This window comes from Pongo pygmaeus, chromosome 16 (assembly GCF_028885625.2).
Source record: "Pongo pygmaeus isolate AG05252 chromosome 16, NHGRI_mPonPyg2-v2.0_pri, whole genome shotgun sequence".
Taxonomy (NCBI): domain Eukaryota; kingdom Metazoa; phylum Chordata; class Mammalia; order Primates; family Hominidae; genus Pongo; species Pongo pygmaeus.
The window spans coordinates 49803951-49825975 of NC_072389.2; the positions used below are offsets into that span (position 1 = coordinate 49803951).

At 39.6% G+C, this 22025-nt stretch overlaps 1 protein-coding gene across 5 annotated transcripts in view; it reads right to left on the reverse strand.

Annotated features, from left to right (window-relative positions):
- Window positions 1-22025, reverse strand: part of SPG11 (SPG11 vesicle trafficking associated, spatacsin) — a 101926-nt gene that overhangs the window by 33544 nt on the left and 46357 nt on the right. For all 5 annotated transcript variants that reach the window (XR_010123811.1, XR_010123812.1, XM_054452000.2 and 2 more), the window contains 10 exons: window positions 19369-19572; window positions 17454-17560; window positions 14853-14998; window positions 12422-12583; window positions 9989-10055; window positions 4440-4605; window positions 2602-2807; window positions 2232-2340; window positions 753-912; window positions 49-321 (listed from right to left, as the gene is read on the reverse strand). Coding sequence is in view for 3 of the 5 variants with exons in the window: in XM_054452000.2 (XP_054307975.1) it covers window positions 49-321; window positions 753-912; window positions 2232-2340; window positions 2602-2807; window positions 4440-4605; window positions 9989-10055; window positions 12422-12583; window positions 14853-14998; window positions 17454-17560; window positions 19369-19572 (1600 nt within the window). In the remaining 2 variants the exon portion in view is untranslated. The remainder of the gene's footprint in view (window positions 1-48; window positions 322-752; window positions 913-2231; window positions 2341-2601; window positions 2808-4439; window positions 4606-9988; window positions 10056-12421; window positions 12584-14852; window positions 14999-17453; window positions 17561-19368; window positions 19573-22025) is intronic.

Here is a 22025-nt window from a genome sequence, read left to right on the forward strand (position 1 = left end):
ATTCTATTGTTCTCTGGGTACTTAATTTAGGCTTCTCATGATCCTCACCTGGAGACATGAGGCCAGAACACTGAGGATAGGGGCCTGTTGTTTCACTGCTTCAACCAGAAGCCAGTGCCAGGAGTCTGGCTCCTCTGAGCATTGGAGCAGAATTTCAAATAAATCGGTCATCTCTTCTTTGCTTCCTTGAAGTTCCTGGGGGGACTTATTGCAGACTTGATCGCTGTCCATTTTGGAGGTAGGCACTGAGGGCAAGTTCTCAAAAGCCAGCCTTAAGTGGTCTTGAACGACTGGGCTGAAGTACTGGATAAGGGATTTCACCTAGAAGGCATATCAGATGATTAAATAGAAACCCAACTTTCAGTTTCAGCTGGAGCTGAAAATGTTAGAGAAAAGCATAGACAAAATTATGCTTTCTCACCCTGAACTAAGTCAGAGTGACTATTATATAATTTTACAAAGTTGTATGGTGCCTTTTAATGAATTTCCATATTCAATCTGAAGTCACAAAAGCTTTTCAACTCTTCAGTACTAGTGTCTTGTCTGATGCCAACCCACTGAAATCTTAGGAAAAATAATAGTATCATATGAAACAAAAGCCCATGTATCCAGTACGTATCCTGGTTGTCAAAAAAAAAAAAAAAAAAAAAAAGAAAAAAGGCCTATGTCATGCCTACACAACAGAAAGAATGCTATCTTCTGAGAAGTGTTCCTATTTCCTTTTGAGTGACTGCTAACAATTAGTGGCTTACCTCTGCTGGGTGGTAGTTGTGGAGCTGGCTGTGAATAATGAACTGCAGCCAATCATTTGCTTTGGCACATTCTCTAAGGTAAGATATGCTTAGTTTCATATTGTGTAGCCTGCAGAACTGTACCACTAATGCCCATTGGCTGCTAGATTCACTGGATAACCTATAATCAGAATTAAGAGGTGGGGGTGGTCAAGAAAAAACAAAAAACTCATTAAAATATAGCTTTAGCTTGAACTGGAAAATGAGTAAAAATGATATAAATTAAAGCACAGTATATTCTCCAACAAATACTAAATATGTATTAGGCAACTTTGAAAAAAGTAGATTCTTTTTTTTTTTTTTTGAGACAGAGTTTCGCTCTTGTTGCCTAGGCTGAGTACAATGGTACGATCTCAGCTCACTGCAACCTCCGCCTCCTGGGTTCAAGTAGTTCTCCTGTCTTAGCCTCCTGAGTAGCTGGGATTACAGGCATGTGCCACCACACCCAGCTAATTTTGTATTTTTACTAAAGACGGGGTTTCTCCATGTTGGTCAGGCTGGTCTTGAACTCCCAACCTCAGGTGATCCGCCCGCCTCAGATTCCTGAAGTGCTTGGGATTACAGGTGTGAGCCACTGCGCCCGGCCAAAAAAAGTAGACTCTTTCACCCATAAGGCAGAATAGCTAGCTTAGCATACTGGCACAATTCACTCCTTCCCCAAGTAATCAATCAAGTACCTATTTATACTGGCTGTGTAGCATCCTTAGGAGAACTAAGGAAGTTGTCAGTCAAGAAACTTTCTGAGCACTTATTTCTCTTGCTCTATTCACTTTAGAGTACTCAGAGGCCTGGTGGGTGCCTGGGCCTCCTCACCAGGAGAAGGGTACATGTTCTTGCTGCAAGCAGGATTCTGCCAAGAACAGAATCAGTGATAGGATGTACAGAAAAAGGGTACGTTCTCAGGGTCTGGAGTGGTTAGGTCAGCCCCAGTGGGGCAGCATAAAGAAGGCATGAAGTGTAAGGAGATGCTTTTACATAGTCACTTCAGCTTCCATTATCAACTGACATAATAAAATGAAAAAAGTAAGGACATTACTTAAAGTCAAATTTTGGAAGACCCATCCTACACCATCCTATTCTTCTTCATTTTTTTACAATCCTCCAAGACATCTGAACCCACATCTTCTGGCATTTCAACATGTACCATTTAAAAGACTTCTCTGACTAGCAGGGCAGTGGAGGAGACAAAGCTGCTCTCCGTCTCTTGGTAAGTCCATCTCTAAAGAGAGAATTGCTATCTTCACCCTCTTTTCACTGATGGCAAGATGCAATTAAAATCATTATTCATTTACTGAGTATCTGCTATATGCTAGATAAACAAGAAGATAAGGTCTAGGGGGATTTAGTGAAAACACCAGAGTTGTTCAAAGAAAAACTAGGCAAACACAGGTTGGCACAATAAGCTTGTTAGAAAAGAGGCTGAGACTGCAACTCACAAACCTCTTTATTTCCTGTTGCTGAATGCTGTTCCATGTACCTTCTTCTAAGAGAACAAGCAATTCTTCTGTGGTGGTCTTTTCACCATCAGCTAGTTTAGATAGTTTTTCGGCTGTAAGAAATATAAACAACAAAATATGGTGAAGAGAAAAAGTCAAAACCTGAGCATTTCTGTTTGAATAGTGTGGCTCAGGGTCATTTCAGAACCCAATTAAAGTGCCCAAGAAAGTGAGACAAAGAACACACACTCTGCAGGAAAAGGATAAAACCAAGAAGATAACCATTTTCTCCCCAAGCACTCACAATTCAATGCCTTAGACCTAGTCACACCTTCTCTAAACAAAGCAGGCCAGACAAAGAAAAGGTGCTGTACCTAGAGACTCTCTGATAAAGCTGTACTGAGCATCTTCATTTCTGCACTTGTAGCTCAAAATTATATTGGCCACTTTCATATCAACTCTGAGCTTGAGGCTGTCAAGGCCAAGCAATTCTAAGAAACAAACACATGCAGCTCCTATTGAAGGTATGTGGAAGGAGGACAGCCCTATAACATAGGCTTCATTGCCTACTTGCTGGATCCTGAAAAAGAAAGGAATCAAAATCACATCAGCACATGAAAATTATGTCTCATCAGGAAAAGCAAATGGAATTAAGTCAGTGACACATGGAGTGCCAGCCATGTGATTTGTGGCCTCCTCTCCCTTACTTTTTGCCCCTTGCACATACACGTTTAGGTTCCTGGTAGCTTTTCAGTTGTCTTTTGGCACAAGAGCCCCCCCTTCCCTTAAGCTGACTTTCTAAAACGCTTAGTCATAGTCTAAATTATTCTTGCTTCCAACTTCATCAAGAAGACATGAAGTACAACTTCTGAAAGACTGCGAACTTGTGATCTTATCAATTATGAGTATGTATACAAACTACGAAGAATATCAATGCCACTTAAATGTAAGTTTGACATCATAAAGCACATTTAAAAAAATTCATATAGGCCTTTTATAGGAATAGAAAATTTGGGAAAGACACAAGAAATTACTATTTTTTATTTTTATTATTATTTTTTTGAGATGGAGTCTTGTTTTGTAGCCTAGACTGGAGTGCAGTGGTATGATTCTTGGCTCACTTCAACCTCTGCCTCCCGGGTTCAAGCGATTCTCCTGCCTCAGCCTGAGTAGCTGGGACTACAGGCACCCGCCACCATGCCTGGCTAATTTTTGTATTTTTAGTAGAGACAGGGTTTCACCATATTGGCCAGGCTGGTCTCAAACTCCTGACGTTGTGATCCGCCCACCTTGGCCTCCCAAAATGCTGGGATTACAGGTGTGAGCCATCGTGCTCAGCCCACACAAGACATTATTAACCATGTTTTTACCATGTGGAATGGGAGGCTGAGGGCTATCTTTCATTTTCACCTTTCTGAGCTACTTGACTACTTTACCATAAAAAAGGTATTACTTTGTTAATTATAAAATAAACCAATAAAGTAAATCTATATTTAGCTGCTCATTACAGTAAATGCTCCTCTCAATTCTGTGCTTTATAAAAATGAATAATTAAATGAATTATTAAAGACATTAAATATAGAATTCACATCTCATCATATAATTCCCTTTTTTTAAAGTTCTGGAATACATGTGCAGAACATGCAGGTTACATAGGTATACATGTGCCATGGCAGTTTGTGGCACCTATCAACCCGTCATCTAGGTTTTAAGCCCCGCATGCATTAGGTATTTGTCCTAATGTTCTCCCTCCCTTAGAATTCCCTCTTTAACCGCTAATACTTGACAAACTCCTGTATGATTTTAAATTTTATTATTTTTCAAAACATATTTATCTTTTTTTCCAGTTAACAAAAATCACACACACTAAATGCCAAAAACTTAGGACACACAGGGAAGCACAAATGAAAACAACAATAATCACCATCCAAATGTAATCACTGTTAACTGTGGTATGTTTCCAGTATGTTTTTCAATGTACATGTAAAATGTTACACAGATATGCCCTTTTTTAGAATACAAATTATATTTTATTTTACTTTTTTTTTTAGTGGCAGAGCCTCACTGTCACCCAGGCTAGAGTGCAGTGGCATGACCATAGCTTACTGCTTCCTTGAACTCCTGGGCTCAAGTGATCCTCCTGCTTCCCAAAGTGCTGGGATTACAGGTGTGAACCACTGTACCCAGCCAAAATTATATTTTAAATACTCACAGCTGCTTGGGAGTTTTGCTCTTGATTAATTCCTGGACCAGAAAAGTACCAAATGCAAATGATGGCCGTCCATTATGTAAATAATAAGCAAAATTCAGACGTTCCACTATAGCATATTTATTAACCAGGTCAGGGCTAGAGAAATGTGGGAGATGACTCCATGCATCTGGGAGGAAAGTAAAACAATATTATCTGTATATCACCATAATTAATTTCAGATTTGCACATGGAAAACTCTCTAATGATAAAACTGGTTGCTGTAATCATTTTGCATCACTATGTATCACTTTGAACCTACCAAAATCTGATTTATTTTACTTCAATGTATAGAGGTAGCCTTCATTTTACACAAAGATGTGTACCCGAGAAGTTGCATAAAAACTCTGGTAAGAAATGATGCTCCAGCCAGGTACAGTGGCTCACGCCTGTAATCCCAGCACTTTGGGAGGCTAAGGCAGGCGGATGACCTGAGGTCAAGAGTTTGAGACCAGCCTGACCAACCTGGGGAAAACCCCGTCTCTACTAAAAATACAAAATTAGCCAGACGTGGTGGTGCATGCCTGTAATCCCAGCTACTTGGGAGACTGAGGCAGGAGAATCACTTGAACCTGGGAGGCAGAGGTTGTGGTGAGCCAAGATCATGCCATTGCACTCCAGCCTGGGCAACAAGAGTGAAACTTCATCTCAAAAAAACAAAAAAAATTGTGAGATTCCTGGTCTTGACACCACTAGCTGTGTGACCTTGAGCAACTTATTTAACTTTTAAGAACTGTATATATTTAAAGTATACAACATAATTGATTTTGTTTTTTGGGGTTTTTTTTTTTTTTTTTTGAGACAGGGTCTGGCTGTGTCGCCCAGACTGGAGTGCAGTGGCACAATCTTGGCTCACTGCAATGTCTGCCTCCTGGGCTCAGGTGATCCTCCCACTTCAGCCTCCCAAGTAGCTGGGACCACAGGTGCATGCCACCACACCCGGCTTTCTTTAGTATTTTTGGTAGAGATGAGGTTTCACCATGTTGCCCAGGCTGGTCTCAAAATCCTGAGCTCAAGCAATCCACCTGCCTTGGCCTCCCAGAGTGCTGGGATTACATGCGTGCACCCAGCCTCTTCTTTTTTTTTTTTTTTCAAACAGAATCTTGCTCCGCTGTCCAGGCTGGAGTGCCATGGCACAATCTCGGCTCACTGCAACTTCCGCCCCCTGGGTTCAAGCGATTCTCCTGCCTTAGCCTCCTAAGTAGCTGGGACTTACAGGCATGTGCCACCACACCTAGCTAATTTTTGTACTTACAGTAGAGACGGGGTTTCGCCATATTGGCCAGGCTGGTCTCGAACTCCTGACCTCGGGTGATCTGCCCACCTCGGCCTCCCAAAGTGCTGCGATTACAGGCATGAGCGTGAGCCACTGTGTCCAGCCAGCCACTGTGCCCAGCTCACCCAGCCTCTTTCACCAATGTTTGATAGTTTAATATGTACAGATCTTTGACCTCTTTGATTAAATTTATTCCCAAGTATTTTGTGTTCTATTAAAAAATAGAAATGGGATAGTTTTGTTCATTATCTTTTTCAGACAGTTTGCTGTTGGTATATAGAAACACTGATTTTTGTATGCTGATTTAATATCCTGCAACTTTCTTGAATTTGTTTATTAGTTCTAACAGTTTTACTGGTAGAGTCTTTAGGATTTTCTATATACAAAATCATGCCATCTGCAAACAATGACAACTTCACTTCTTCCTTTCTGATTTGGATGCCTTTTTTTTTTTCTTAAATGCTCTGGCTAGGACTTCAACTACTATGTTGAACAGAAGTGGCAAGGGTGGGCATCCTTGTCTTATTTCTGATCTTAGAGGAAAAGCTTTCAACTTTTCACTGCTGAGTATGATATTAGCTGTGAGCCTGTCATATATGGCCTTTATAATGTTGAGATGCATTCCTTTTATGCCTAATTTGTTGAGAGTTTTTATTATGAAAGGATGTTGAATTTTCCTAAATGCTTTTTCTGCATCTATTGATATGATCATATGGTTTTTGTCTTTTTTTTTTTTTGAGATGGAGTCTCGCTCTGTTGCCCAGGCTGGAGTGCAACAGCATGAACTTGGCTCACTGCAAGTTCCACCCACCACGTTCATGCCATTCTCCTGCCTCAGCCTCCCAAGTAGGTGGGACTAGAGGCGCCCGCCACACCACCTGGCTAATTTTTTTTTGTATTTTTTAGTAGAGACAGGGTTTCACTGTGTTAGCCAGGATGGTCTCTATCTCCTGACCTCGTGATCCACCACCTCGGCCTCCCAAAGTGCTGGGATTATAGGCACGAGTCACCGTGCCCGGCCTGATTTTTGTCTTTCATTCTGTTAATGTGGTGTATCATTTATTAATTTGTGTATGTTGAACCATCCTGGTTTTAATTCTGTATTTGATGATCCTTTAAGTTCAGAAAGGCAATAGCCAATAACCCTATAGTTATAAAATCTTTAAATATCTGCAAAAGGAGCTTTTAAATTCATTCACAAAAGGTCATTAATGCAATAAAATCCCTTTTAACATATTTATATGAGTCCTCTGTTCACCAAAGCCAACTCACTGTACCTTTCTCCAACAGGCAATTTTTTTTTTTTTTTTTTTTTGGACACAGGTTCTTGCTCTGTTGCCCAGGCTGGAGTGCAGTGGCATGACCATAGCTCACTGCAGCCTTGACTTCCTTAACTCAAGCAATCCTCTTGCCTCAGCCTCCTGTAGGACTGTAGGCACACACAACCATGCCTGGCTAATTTTAACATTTTTCTTTCACCTTCTTGACCCTTATCTTCTATACCTGGCTAATTTTTTGTAGAGACAGTGTCTTGCTATGTTGTCCGAGCTGGTCTTGAATTCCTCACCTCAAGCAATCCTTCCACCTCAAGCTTCCTAAGTGTTAGGATTAACAGGCATGAGCCACTACGCCTGGCCTCCAACAGGTAATTTTAGAACATTTTTCCCTCTACACTAATTACCCTCCTATAACCTCCATTTGTTATCACTTACTTTCTGATGTTGTATTCATAGAGCATGAATATCTTAGAAAGATGGCACCATCTTTCTATTAATAAGACCAGCAGAATAGCTCAGTTTAAAGTTCCTCTAAACCCAAGAAAATATCAAACAAAAATGTCTCTTTTTAGATAAATTTGAAGTCAGAAGATATTTTGATATGAGTCTAGTCATCTCTTGGTATCCATGGGGGATTGGTTCCTGAAACCCTTGGATACCAAAATCCACAGAAGGATGCTCAAGTCCCTGTAAAATAGCATAGTATTTATATATAGCCTATGCACATTTCCCCATACACTTTAAATTACTCTAGATCACTTATAATACCTAATAAATGTAAATGCTATGTAAATAGTTGTTATACTGTATTTTTAAATTGGTATTATTTTTTATTGTTCTATTTTTTTTTTTTAATTGTTTGTTTGTTCTCTGGAATATTTCCCATATGAGGTTGGTTGAATCCTTGGATGTGGAACCCAAGGATATGGAGGGCTGACTCCAGTTAGAAATAAATAGTCACTCCTGTCATGTACTATTCAATTGTCTCTTAACCACTTACTACCTATTTTTTAAAGAAGACAACACTGTGATCTGGTTCCAGAAACTAGTTCTGGAAAACAGTGTATCTGCTCTTGTTTTCAAAGTTCAAAGCTTATTTCTGAAATAAAGTTGTGTTTTCTCATGGAATTCCAAGGACTTTTCACATTGTGACCTGATTCCTAAAAAAAAAAAGGCTTGAAGACCCTGGAGGTATCTGTCATCTTACAAAGGTCTTACCTGAAAGTACATTCCCTCTTTGAGATTAAAAAAACTGTCACATGCCCTATTTGTATTCTTGTGAGAACAAAGCGACTTTGGCAACTTGTAATTACATATAAAGCCATTCATTAAATATTTGCTGAGCGTGTGTAAGGCACACAGTACTGAAATGAGCACATCTGAGTTTTTTATTCAAATAAGACCATAATTTTTTAGCAGGCTGGGGCTTAATGTGGAGACTGCGTATAAGAGAAAATTCAATCTAGAGGGAAATTTTACTCTGGCCTGGTGCAGAAGCCAAGTCACCACACAGTGTTCTTACATCCCTGTTCAGTGGTAAAACCATAAGAAAAAAAAAGTCAACATTCAAATTAAACACAGGTTTCCAATTTTATAAATATGTATTGGCTGGGCGTGGTGGCTCACGCCTGTAATCCCAGCACTTTGGGAGGCCGAGGTGGGTGGATCACGAGGTCAGGAGATCGAGACCATCCTGGCTAACACGGTGAAACCCCATCTCTACTAAAAACACAAAAAATTAGCCAGGCATGGTGGTGGGTACCTGTAATCCCAGTTACTCGGAAGGCTGAGGCAGGAGAATGGCATGAACCCGGGAGGCACAACTTGCAGCGAGCCGAGATCATGCCACTGCACTCCAGCCTGGGCGGAACAAGACTCCATCTCCAAAAAAAAAGTATTACATTTTCATAACAGTTTCATTTACTTTGTGCTTTATTTCCTCAAGTAGTTTTAAACTTCTAAAAATGGCAGGGAACATGCTTTCAACTTCTCTGTGCCTCTACTCTACCTGGCAGAGTGCTCAATTTCCAAGAGTTAGAATGCCAGGTCAAGATGCCACCTAAGTGATGGAGTTGGAGCCATCACAAGAGGAGAGGGGATTTTGTCTACTCTCTAGTAACTTCACTGAGAAAGAGTATTTCTATTTGATAATGCAATAAGCACTACTTTTTTCAGCATTCAACAAATATTTACTGAACATCTATTGTAGGCTTGGCATGCATTGGACTCTGGGCATGAGGTAAATTCTATATATCAAAATTTGAACTTATAAAACATATACATTAAGAAATTCATTTTTATGTATGTCAATAGATATTGGGTACATACTATATACAAAGTACTAATGCAAAGCCTAATTTAGGGTAATATAGGCAGAGGCACCACAGGTAACATGATATTAAAGATAAAAGAGAAATAGAAAAAACAGTTTAAGAACAGAAAAAAAATAAATCAGAGAAAGTCTTATGGTCTTTACAGGACAGCAATGTGTGTGAATCTGGTACTTAAATGCCTTGCCTCCTTTTATTCTCATAGTAATGTGTTAGGTGGTCACTGTGATTAACGTCATTTCATAGAGAATTAAAGAGGTTAGATCACATGACCAAGGTCATACAGGTATTAATTACATGGTAGGCCCAGGATTTGTTTAATGCTGACACCTATGCTTTTAATTTTTATGATATTATACTGGAAATGAAGAATAATTTTTTGAAAGGAAGAAATATAAGCAAATAGTTACACATTACATTTCTCAGCAAGTACAGCACTAGTAACCTAATACATTCACTTTTAACTTACAATATGTTTTCAATTCTGTCTCTGCAAACTATTTTTCCTTTGGAATACACCTTTACTTTTAAAATAAAAATCAATGAGAAAACTAGATTGGCTTTACATATATTAACTTCTATAGTTAACACTGCTAAAACATGTCTCAAGAAGTACCCATGATGACTTACCTCCTATAGCTAGTGTGTTAGCAGACTGCCAGCCAAACAGTCTGCTAGGATCAAAGGGTGATAATGACTGAAAAAGGGGAAAAGTTAAACAGAATTAGAAGTTCAATGATTATAAAACAGGTAAAAAAAATTATATGAAAGGACTTCAGAGGTAGTCTGCTCCCCTTTTCCAAGGCAATTTAAGGCTTATTCTGGACATAAATTCTTTGAATACAGCTAAAAATAAAGTAGAATTATGAGACATCTTTATATCTTAATTAAAACAGAACTGGCTATGTTCCTTTTAAAGACTCTCCTTATGTCAAACTACGTCTGCAAAGGCTATACTCTTTTGGTAGAGGAAGCATCAACTATAAAGTAAAATGGGCTTCAGAAATGCTTTTGGAATCAAAAAGCAAGAGGGCTAAAAGACTAGAAAACGTTACCAGGTAAAATGATAAGATGAGCAAAGAACAGGGTAGGGAAGGAAAGGAAAAGAGAAAGATAAAAAAACTAGATAAATGGTTGAAGGAATGTGATGAGCAACAACATGAACAACAAAGAAAAAAGAGTGGACCAAGGTGAAGTCGATCAGAAAAGGTCTAGCAGCAGCAAGTAGTGGTTGTTTGGAATTTTTCTAGGCCAAATGTTTAGCAAAGTCTATAAACGGATCGTGGGAAAAATACAAGAGAAAAACAGAACAAAAAAAGTCAGGATTTGGATGGCCCAAAAAAGAGTAGCTTTGATGTAAAACTAAGGAAGATTTTGTGATCTATTAAAGAAGGAATACTTTTCCGAAAATAACCACTAAAAAAATTTAATCAGTCCACTTGAAAACAGAACAAAGAACAACATGAAACCCTTGTGTTTCAAGCTGATTCAAACTACTTTACGTAGTGAAACTATGTTTGTTTTGCCTGGGAAAAAACAAGACACAGGGGCATCTGTGACCTGTGCTTTCCCAGTAAAACTATGTTTTTACATAATCCACTTAATCATTTATACCAGTGCTACTCAAAGTGCTGGTCTAAAACAAGATAAGACACTATCAGTATAAATCCAGAATACTGCTTCCTTCTTCAAAGTCTTGCTACAAAAAAAAAACCCCTACTGAACTAAACAGTGTACTTAGGGACACAGCAGATATATATTTTGGTGCAAGATACTAATCTCACCACATTCCAGCAACAAGCAGTATACAAGTGCTGACCACACTTTTAAGTAGCACCAGTCGATACCCTAAGAAGTCTCTGCATTAGAGTAAGAGAGATTTTGTGCCTTTATAGAATTACTATTTTTTTGAGACGGAGTCTCGCTCTGTTGCCCAGGCTAGAGTGCAATGGTGCAATCTCAGCTTAGTGCAACTTCCTTCTCCCAGGTTCAAGCCATTCTCCTGCCTCAGCCTCCAGAGTAGCTGGGACTATAGGCACGTGTCACCGTGCCTGGCTAATTGTTATATTTTTAGTAGAGATGGGGTTTCACTATGTTGGCTAGGTCTCGAACTCCTGACCTCAGGTGACCTGCCCACCTTGGCCTCCCAAAGTGTTGGGATTACAGGCATGAGCCACCGCACCTGGCTCCTTTATAGAATTATAAACCTTATGTTGAGTTGAAGATACTATGAGAATATGTGTATTCAGGGAAAAAATGAAAAGCCTTTTGAAATGAGAAATGGGCAAAGGAAGGTGTTCTTAACCGAGGATCCCTGAATAGGCTTCAGGGAGTCTGTGAATCACTTTGAAATGTAAGCAAAATTATATGCATATGTGTAATTTTTCTGAGTAGAGGGTTTATATCTTTCTCACATTCTTAGAGGTTCTGAAAAAGATTAAAAAGCACTGATTTAAACAAACAGTCCTGATTCATTGAGAAGAGACAGTTAGAAGTCAAAAGTGGCAGAACAGAGAAGCTTTTGATGAAAACAGAAGACAGGTATGCTGGTCAACTGCTTGCTCTGACCCACCTCCACCCTTCCCACTCTGCTCAGTATTGCAGGAAACTACATTTCCCAAGCTCCTTTGCCCTTTGGCTACCAGATACATATAGCCACAAAGACACTGTGGGAGACTAAAGATGGGAAGAGGGAAGAAGCCAAGATATTCTCCCCCTTCATTTTCCTGGGGCATCTCCGCTAAGTTTCTACGTCCATACTCTATGTTCCCAGTTCCCATTAGGCAGCCTGGTTGTTAGTTTAACTCCCAGAGATGACTCCGGCTTCTGGGTTCTGGTAAGACCACTTTTTTGCATTGTTCTTGCAGCCTTAGGGGTGATGATGGCTTCCTATTTTGTTATTTTTGGGTTGTCTCACTATCACGTTTGGTTTCCCCATTCTGCTATCATGCTGTGTAAGTAATTCCCTACGTTAAATGTCCTCCAGTTGAAAGATCTAGAGTGATTTCTGTTTTCCTGGCTGAACTCTGACAGACCTAAATATTGGCCACCTAAATACTGTACCTGAGTAAGGTGGTAGAGTGTAATATCAGATGGCAGGACACTAGGAGGAGTGCACTGTGGGAAGAGAGCAGTTTTTAGCTTGGGGTAAGGAGTTAATGCCATCTTCAACAGCTGGGGATCCACCTTCTTCAAACAGTTTTCATTTTCTTCATTCTGAACAACCTAAGTAAAAAAACAGATAACAGGTTGGAGAGCAGCATTTTTCTCTTCTCAAAGTTTAAGTCTTTTTTTTCACAAGAACCTTGTGAAACAAGATTAGCTTGAGAAGAGTATGGGGTAGTGAATATAGCATTAGACAAGGAGTCATAAGTTAACAGTTCTTGTTCTGGTTCTAAGACAAACTAGCTATGTGACCTTAGCTAGATATTTAATATCAGGTCTTTGTTTCCTCATCTGCAAAATTAGGAAGTTCAGCTAGATCAGTGGTTTTCAAGCTGTATGTAAAGAAATTGTTTGAAAAACAGCTCTGCCAATATTTAATTCAATAATATATATTTTAAAATATTTACAAACTGCTAAACTAGATGACTTCTCACCCAATTCTAAAGTTATTCTATGACTCTAATTTCTGACAGGTGATTAAAAATAGAGGATTAAATAGTCGTGTAAGTTAAGGTATACTGCAACAATCAAAAAAGGTGGTATTAAGTTAAGCTAGCACCATTAAGAAACTTTTGAAGATTAGATATTAAACAACTTTTTTTTTTTTTTTTTTTTTTTTTTGAGATGGAGTCTCGCTCTGTCGCCCAGGCTGGCGCAATGGCGCGATCCTGGCTCACTGCAAGCTCCGCCTCCCGGGTTCAAGCGATTCTCCTGCCTCAGCTTCCGGAGTAGCTGGGACTACAGGCACCTGCCACCACCCCCGGCTAATTTTTTTTTTTTGTATTTTTAGTAGAGATGGGGTTTCACCATGTTAGCCAGGATGGTCTCGATCTCCTGACCTCATGATCCGCCCGCCTTGGCCTCCCAAAGTGCTGGGATTACAGGCATGAGCCACCGCGCCCGGCCTTTAAACAACATTCTTAATTTCCCTCTAAACAGGCCACTCTACTTCTAAAAAGCAAAGATGGGCACATTTCCACTAGGTCCCTCAATACAGTTTATATGGGTAGCTGAAGATTATGGTTTCCTTCGACCTAAGAGGGCAAATAGTAGAGAATAATTACCAAGCCACAGATCTAAAGTATTCTTACTCCCAGAAGCAAGCAGATCCTAATTGTATTCTGAAAACAAATCTGGAGTACTGGAAAACAAACTAAAGGGAAAAAAGAATCTCTATATAACATATTCATTCCCCTCCCTGCCCCCGCCCAGCCTTTTTTTTTTTTTGAGACAGGATCTCACTTTGTCACCCAGGCTGGAGTGCAGTGCTATGATCTTGGCTCACTGCAGCTTCGACTTCCCAGGCTCAAGTAATCCTGTCTCAGCCACCCAAGTAGCTGGGACTACAGGAGCACGCCACCATGCCCAGCTAATTTTTTTTTTTTTTTTTTTTTTGAGACGGAGTCTTGCTCTGTCACAGAGGCTGGAGTGCACTGGCGCAATCTCAGCTCACTGCAACCTCTGCCCCCTGAGTTCAAGCAATTCTTCTGCCTCTGCCTCCTGAGTAGCTGGGATTACAGGCGTACGCTACCATGCCTGGCTAATTTTTGTATTTTTAGTAGAGATGGGGTTTCAGCATGTTGGCCAGGCTGGTCTTGAACTCCTGACCTCAAGTGATCCACTCGCCTCGGCCTCCCAAAGTGCTGGGATTACAGGTGTGAGCCCCCGCACTCGGTCATGCCCAGCTAATGTAAAAATTTTTTTTTTATAGAGATGGAGGTTTCATCATGTTGCCCAGGCTGGTCTCAAACTCCTGTACTCAAGCGATACACCCACCCTGGCCTCTCAAAGGGCTGGAATTACAAACGTGAGCCACCGCGCCTGGCTTCATTCCCTTTAAACTGAAGATGACATAAATTTCTTTTCTTTTTTTTTTTTTTTTTGAGATGGAGTCCCGCTCTGTCGCCCAGGCTGGAGTGCAGTGGCGCAGTCTCAGCTCACTGCAACCTTCACCTCTCAGGTTCAAGTGATTCTCATGCCTCAGCCTCCCGAGTAGCTGGGATTACAGGCATGCGCCAAGACGCCCAGCAAAGTTTTTTCTATTTTTAGTAGAGACGGTGTTTCACCATGTTGGCTAGGTTGGTCTTGAACTCCTGACCTCAAGTGATCCGCCTGCCTCGGCCTCCCAAAGTGCTGGGATTACAGGAGTGAGCCATTGCACCGGGCCGAGATATAAAATTTTTAAATTCAGCCTTATCCTCTGCTCTTTAATCTAATGAAATACTTGAATATAGTTATATTTTAATATCAGCTGAGATCTAGACAATCCATAGATAATTCTGCTAAATTTAAAAATCAGTCCTATTTTGTCATAAAGTGCTATCCATACCTGACTGACACCCCCAGGAGAATACATTGTAGTAGCAAGGGCCAGGAGGGTATGTCCTTCCAATAGCATACTGCTTACACTGGCCTGATTGGTGGGAATCAAAATCTGAGCATTTGCAAGGCTAGCCTGGAAGATCAGTTTGGGATCTGGAAAATAAAAGACAGTGTTTTTCTCCTTAAGAGGGATAAATACTAAATTAAGAATTACATAAATGTGAGAAAAATAACATAAATTTTTAACTCTATCCACAGTCAAAAAAAACAAAACAAAACGGACTTCCTAAGTTTAAAAGCAATGGGAAAACATCACAGAGGGAAAAAATGAAAGATTCGTCTACATAAAAATAAAAACTTCTGTTCAAAGAAAATTAAAAGGTAACAATGAACTGAGAGAAAAATTATAACAAATGACAACCTAAAGAGTTGCTGAGTTTGTCCTCAACAAAGAGCTCATCCAAATCAATGCCAAAAATACTGACTCTAACAGATAAATGGGCAAAAGAAATAACCAATTTATGAAGGAGGAAATATAAATGCCTGACACATAAAACTGTATAATTCACTAGCAACAAAGAAATGCAAATTAATTAGATGCCATATACTACCTATCCAATTAGCAATAATTTAAAAAACTCATCATCAAGCATTAGAGCTGGTGACAGTGAGTAGAGACTGGGACTTAAAATAAAACTGTACAACTCCCTTGGAAAGCAATCTGGTCCTACAGTAAGAATCTTAAACATGTGTAACCTTTGACCCAATGGTTTTATATCCCAAAACCTATCTGTGCTAAGAAAATAATCTGAAATAAGGACAAAGTTTTATATTGAAATATATTCAAGACGATTATTTATAACAGAAAAAAATGGAAAATGGCCTCATTATCAGAAAATGAGAACAGTAAATTAAATAAGGGTATATCCATACAATGAAATATTATGTAAACATTTAAAATGGTCACTGTCTTTTTTTTTTTTTGAGACGGAGTCTCACTCTCTCGCCCAGGCTGGAGTGGCGCTATCTCGGCTCACTGCAAGCTCCACCTCCCCAGTTTATGCCATTCTCCTGCCTTAGCCTCTCAAGTAGCCGGGACTACAGGCACCCGCCACCACACCTGGCTAATTTTTCTTTTGTATTTTTAGTAGAGACGGGGTTTCACCGTGTTAGCCAGGATGGTCTCGATCTCCTGACCTTGTGATCCGCCCGCCTTGGCCTCTCAAAGTGCTGGGATTACAGGCGTGAGCCACCGTGCCCGGCCTAAAATGGTCATTGTCTTTAAGAATGTGGGAAAATTCTGTTATAATATTAGACAAAAAAAAGCAGTATATAAAAACATAGATGTTTCTTGTTGTTCTACTAGCACTTACAATAGTCTGTCACAAGGTAGGAGCTCAATAAATATTTGTTGGGTGAATGAAATACAATAGAGACTAGGTTTTTAAAAAGTACAGTGAAGATAACTGGAACAAAATACATTAAAATATTATCAGTGGTTACCTATGGGTGGTTATTTTCCTATGTACCTAGGCTATCTACCTATGGAGGTATTACTTTTTAATTAATTAATTAATTATTTTTTAAAAAAGAGACAGGGTCTTGCTTTATCAACTACGCTGGAGTACAGTGACACAATCATGGCTCACTGCATCCTCTAACCCCTGGGCTCAAGTGATCCTCCCATCTCAGCCTCCCAAGTTGCTGGGACTACAGGAGCATGCCACCACAGCTAGTTTTTAAAAATCTTTTGTAGAGACAGGGTCTTGCTATGTTGCCCAGGCTTGTCTTGAACTCCTATCCTCAAGTGATCCTTCCACTTTGCCTCCCAAAGCACTGGGATTACAGGTGTGAGCCACCACACCTGGCCAGTATTACCTTCTTGATAGTTGTCTGTGGCTTCTATTTTTTTTTTTTTTTAACAATGAACATATATTACTTCATAATCAGCATGCAAAACCAAAAAACAAAACCCACATTATGAAAAAATTCTGCATTTTGAGAGAAACTGGACATTACATGTAACTGAAAGACTACTGACATTCCTTGTCTGTGGTCATTCAGCTTGACCCCTTTCCCATATTTCTGGGATAACACCAGCTAAGTCGTCAGGGGTAACAAGGCTTTTCTGTCTGATTACAACCAGAGTAAGCCTCTACATCAGCAGCTCCACTGCAGAGGACACAACAATCTCACACATACTATGGATTTCTTTTAACTCCATTTGGAGTTCCTTACTAAAAATGCAAAACAGGGATCTGGAAGACAGACCACTTCTTCATGGAAAAAGGTTATCAGTCTACCAGAGAGCAGGAATTCAGCCTGTGACAAACTGGTGGGATAAGGGAAATTCTAGAGCACAATGCTAAGGGGAAGGGGACAAAACCACAGAAGCTCTTTGCTCCAGGTCTAGCTTTTCTTGGCTGGCTGATGGCTAACCTTTTTGGCCTTCCTTCTGCTTCTTACCTAAAGTGTGAGCCTAGATTACATTCAGATAGCTGACCACAGCCAAATAATTTATTTAAAAGAGTTCACAAGTTTAATACCATTCAACAGACCAGTGATTGATCCAAAGAAAGTTTCTGTGTTTAACATAGTATACCCATACCTGTTAAATCACTGGCAACTTGTCGACACTGAACTAAAAATTCAAACCAAGGGTGTGCTTCATGTAACTCTTTTTTTTCCAAAAAGGGACAATTTTCAGGACTAAGTCTGTATATAAAACAAACAAAAAACTTCTTTGATTAACATACAGGATAAGACAGTTACAACCATGTTTGCTCAGGCGATGATTAGCATTTGAAAAAAGAATCTTGGAATTAAAAAGTAAATATAACACAAAATACTCCCACTCTTGTCTTGTATTTTACATATTCTTCACGATCTGGAAACAATTTTAGAGACAGAGATTTTAGAGACATCATATGTTCACTACCATGATGAAATTTAACCAAATCGTAATCAGATTAATAGATACTTTGTACATTAAGAAACTTCATATTTTATTGGTTTTTACAACAAAAACTTTTTAGCATATTCAAACTTAATAAGAGGCTTTTAAAAAACTCTTACAAGCCAAGTGTGGTGGTGTGCACCTGTAGTTCCAGTTACTTGGGAGGCTGAGGTGGGGGAATTGCTTGAGCCCAGGAGTTCGAGGCTGCAATGAGCCATGATTGTGCCACTGCACTCCAGTCTGAGTGACAGAGTGAGACTGTCTCAAAATAAAAAATAAAAAGCTTACACAACTACAGAGAGGTTACAACTCAGGAATTATGGCTCAGAATACATACTTGAAAATACAGCTCTTAAATCTGTTCTCTTGCCAGTAGCTTTGGAGACAGCATTTCTAAGTAAGACTAATGATATGACATACCAAAAATACAACTTCTGTTGGAACTCCTAGTCTGTTTTTTTTGAGACCAGGTCTCACTGTATTGCCCAGGCTGGAGTGCAGTGGCGCAAACATGGCTCACTGCAGCCTGGACCTCCTAGGCTCAAGTAATCCTTCCACCTCAGCTTCCCAGGTACCTGGGACTACAGGTGTGTGCCACTATGCCTGGCTGATTTACTTCTTTGTAAAGAAGACCTACTACATTGCCCAGGCTGGTCTTGAACTTTTGGGCTAAAGTGATTCTCCTGCCTTGGCCTCCCAAAGTGCTGGGATTAGAGATGTGAGCCACCGTGCCCAGCCAATTCCTAGTCTTTACTACACAAAATAAGTAAAATAAAAATGTTGCCTATGAGTGCACAAATGTGGGCTCCAGAATAAAAATTAAGTAGAATTAATCAGCTCTTCCACTTACTAGCTGTGTGCCTTAAGTAACATACTTAGTCTCTCTCAAAGCCTCTTTCTTCATCTGTAAAATGGACATGGGAGTAACCAACCCAGAGTTTTTGTGAAGATTAAATGAGATAATGCATATAAAGTACTTAGCTTAGTGCCAACATTGTAAACACTCACATATTAAAGACTACTTCTACTGTTATTGTTATTACTGACCCAATAGCAATTAACACTGGCCACAGACATGACTCTGCGGGTTAATCTTAGGTAGACATATACTGATGTATTGCTCTCTCTTCCTCTGTGTGTGTGTGTCTATAGAAATATAAATTTTAGAGCATATCTAATATACCTTGAAGTGAAATATACCTTGCTATGAAATCAAAGTTGTTCAGCATTCTCTTGGTAATCAAAGTATCAAAGAAAACTCCAAGTAAAACTTTAGAATCTTCCTCTCAAACCTTTTAAAGCATTTCTTTCATTGTATTCTAAAGTCATTTAAAAGGTTAACAGAGATACTACAGAATTAATATCACCAAAAAACACATAAGCATTTTGCTGAATGTAGTACTGAACTCAAAGAGGTACCAACTGTTGAGATGGAGAAAACTACCTCAAAAAGATCAGTATTCCTCGTGTGAATGATTACTGTTTTCCTAAAAGTCACATTCAGGAGTCATATGCAAAGAGAAAATGTGAAGACCTGCTCAAGGACAAATGCATTCTCAGTACTCACTTGTAACAGTCAAGGTAGACATAAAGAAGATGCTGCAGACTGTGCTCCAAACAATAGAGAATGAAATGAGAATGGAAATCCCAACCTTCTTTGGTCTTGTAGTTTTGAACAGGGAGGGTATCCTGTATTACACCTCCAATACGGCTCAGTCTTAGGAGGAAGCATTCAAAGTCTTCCAGTTCAGATGCCAGAAAAACCCCATTCCTATGGACAGATTTATAGGATGGCAAGTTAAAAAGTCGCTATGTTCAGAGTAGACCAAATCACGCCCATAGTTTAGGTCTCAATTACTTAAAAATAAGCATTTACAAATTAATGCTGCCAGTTCTTACTCTATATGTTCTCAGACACATATTTTGCTGATTTCTAATAAAATTTTCTGCACCACTGTAGTATTTAAAGTTAGTAATGACAGACTCAAGTTATCTTTATTATTTTAAAAACCTAAATCAAGCTATTTCCATTTTTTGGTTTTTGATGGGAACCATTACCCAGTATAGCAACAGTGGTTAACCCTTGAAGCTGGATGCTCTAAGCACTAAGAAATTCACCAAAATATCCAAACAAAATCATCATGCTACATCAGAATAATTTAAATAGACCAACTACTGAACAAGAATAGAAATCTGCATGTAAATATTACTTTTGACAAAGTTACTGTTACATCATATATACCAAAGGAGTAAAGAAAACATATACCTGTATATGGAGTTTATAGAAACATCATGGAACCACTAACCTAATTATAGAACATTATAAGCCCTTGGTATATTCCTCCCCCACTGCATGCCCTTTGCTACCTCCAGAGGTAGCCACTATCCTGACTTTTATGATAATCATTCCCATACTTTTTTTTTTTTTTTGGCAGGGTCTTACTCTGTCGCCTAGGCTGGAGTACAGTGGTGCCATCTCAGCTCACTGCAAGCTCCGCCTCCGGAGCTCAAGTGATCTTCCTACCTCAGCCATCTGAGTAGCTGGGACGACAGGCATGTGCCACCACACTGTTTTTAAATTTTTTGTAGGGACAAGGTCTATGTTGTCCAGGCTGATCTTGAACTCCTGGACTCAAGCAGTCCTCCTGCCTAGGCCTCCGAAAGTGTTGGGATTACAGGTGTGAGCCACTGTGTCTGGCCTTTTTACTTTTATTCATAGTTTTATTACACATATATGCAATCCCAAATAATTTAAGGTTTTGCCTATTTTGAACTTTGTATTATGTGGAACATTCTGGATATATTGTTCTCTACTTTATTTCTTCTACCCAACATTGTGTGATTTATCCATGTTGATACCTCTGGGTATAATTTGTTATTTTTCATTATTATATAGTATTCCATTGTATGAATATAAAATATTTATCCACTCTACCTTTGAGAAAATTTAGCCATACTTATGATAAAAACTATTGGCAAACTAAGCATAGATGCAAATTCCCTTAACTTAAAAGGTGTATCTAGAAAAATCCTTCTAGCCAACATCATATTTATTAGTGAAACACTGAGGTCCATTTTAGTTGTTCCTAAATTTCGGGTAAAATAAATTTGCATTTCCTTACCTATAAATGAGGAAGAGCATCTTTTCATATGTTTATTAGCCATTTGTGCTTCCTCTTTTGTGAGAAGCCTATGTGCTGGTATCCTTCTCCTCAGATCCAAGCTCTACTCTGTGTCACCCTACTCTGTTCCTGGAGGCTCACCTCTATGGGTTCTACTACAAGACCCCAGTGTCCTCAGACTTCTGTTTTAGTTCACTCAATGGGAGGGCTCCATCAGGAGATAAAAGGAAATACCCTGGCTCTCTCTGTGCTGGGTGACTACAGCTTGGCTGACACCCTACACTTAGGGTCACAACTCCTGCCAGGCAGCTCTCTTGGTCTCAGTGCCAGAACTTTGCCCCTTTAGGCCTTTTAGAGAGCATATATCCTACTACTCCCAAGGTTGTGAAAATATTCACTTATAGCGTTTTCCATATTTTATACTTTCACATTTGACATTTAGGTGTTAACATCTACCCAGAATTGATGTAATGTACAACATAAGGTAGGGAGGGGAATCTGATTAGATTTTTTTCACCATATAGCTATTCAGTTATTCTAGCCCCATTGTCAAAAAGATGGTTCTTTCTCCACTCTTGTGCAGGACCACCTCTGTCATATGTAAAATGATCATACAGGTATAGGTCTGTTTCTAGGCTCACACTTCTGTTCTCTACCCTGGCACCAATACTCTGTCTTAACTGCTACAGCTTTAGAATAAGTTTTGATATCTGGTAGGGCAAGTTCTTTTTCAGGGCTCTTCTTAACCCTCTAATTTCTTTTTGTTGTTGTTTTTTTTGAGATGGACTCTCACTCTGTCTCCCAGGCTGGAGAGTTCAGTGGCTTGATCTTGGCTCACTGCAACCTCCACGTCCTGAGTTCAAGCGATCCTCCTGCCTCAGCCTTCTGAGTAGCTGGGATTACAAGCAAGTGCCACCACGCCCAGCTAATTTATGTATTTTTAGTAGAGACGATGTTTCATCATGTTGGCCACGCTGGTCTCAAACTCCTGACCTCAAGTGATCTGCCTACCTCAGCCTCCCAAAGTGTTGGGATTACAGGTGTGTGAGCCACCGTGCCCAGCAGACCCTCTAATTTCTATATAAATATTTACGATCGGCAT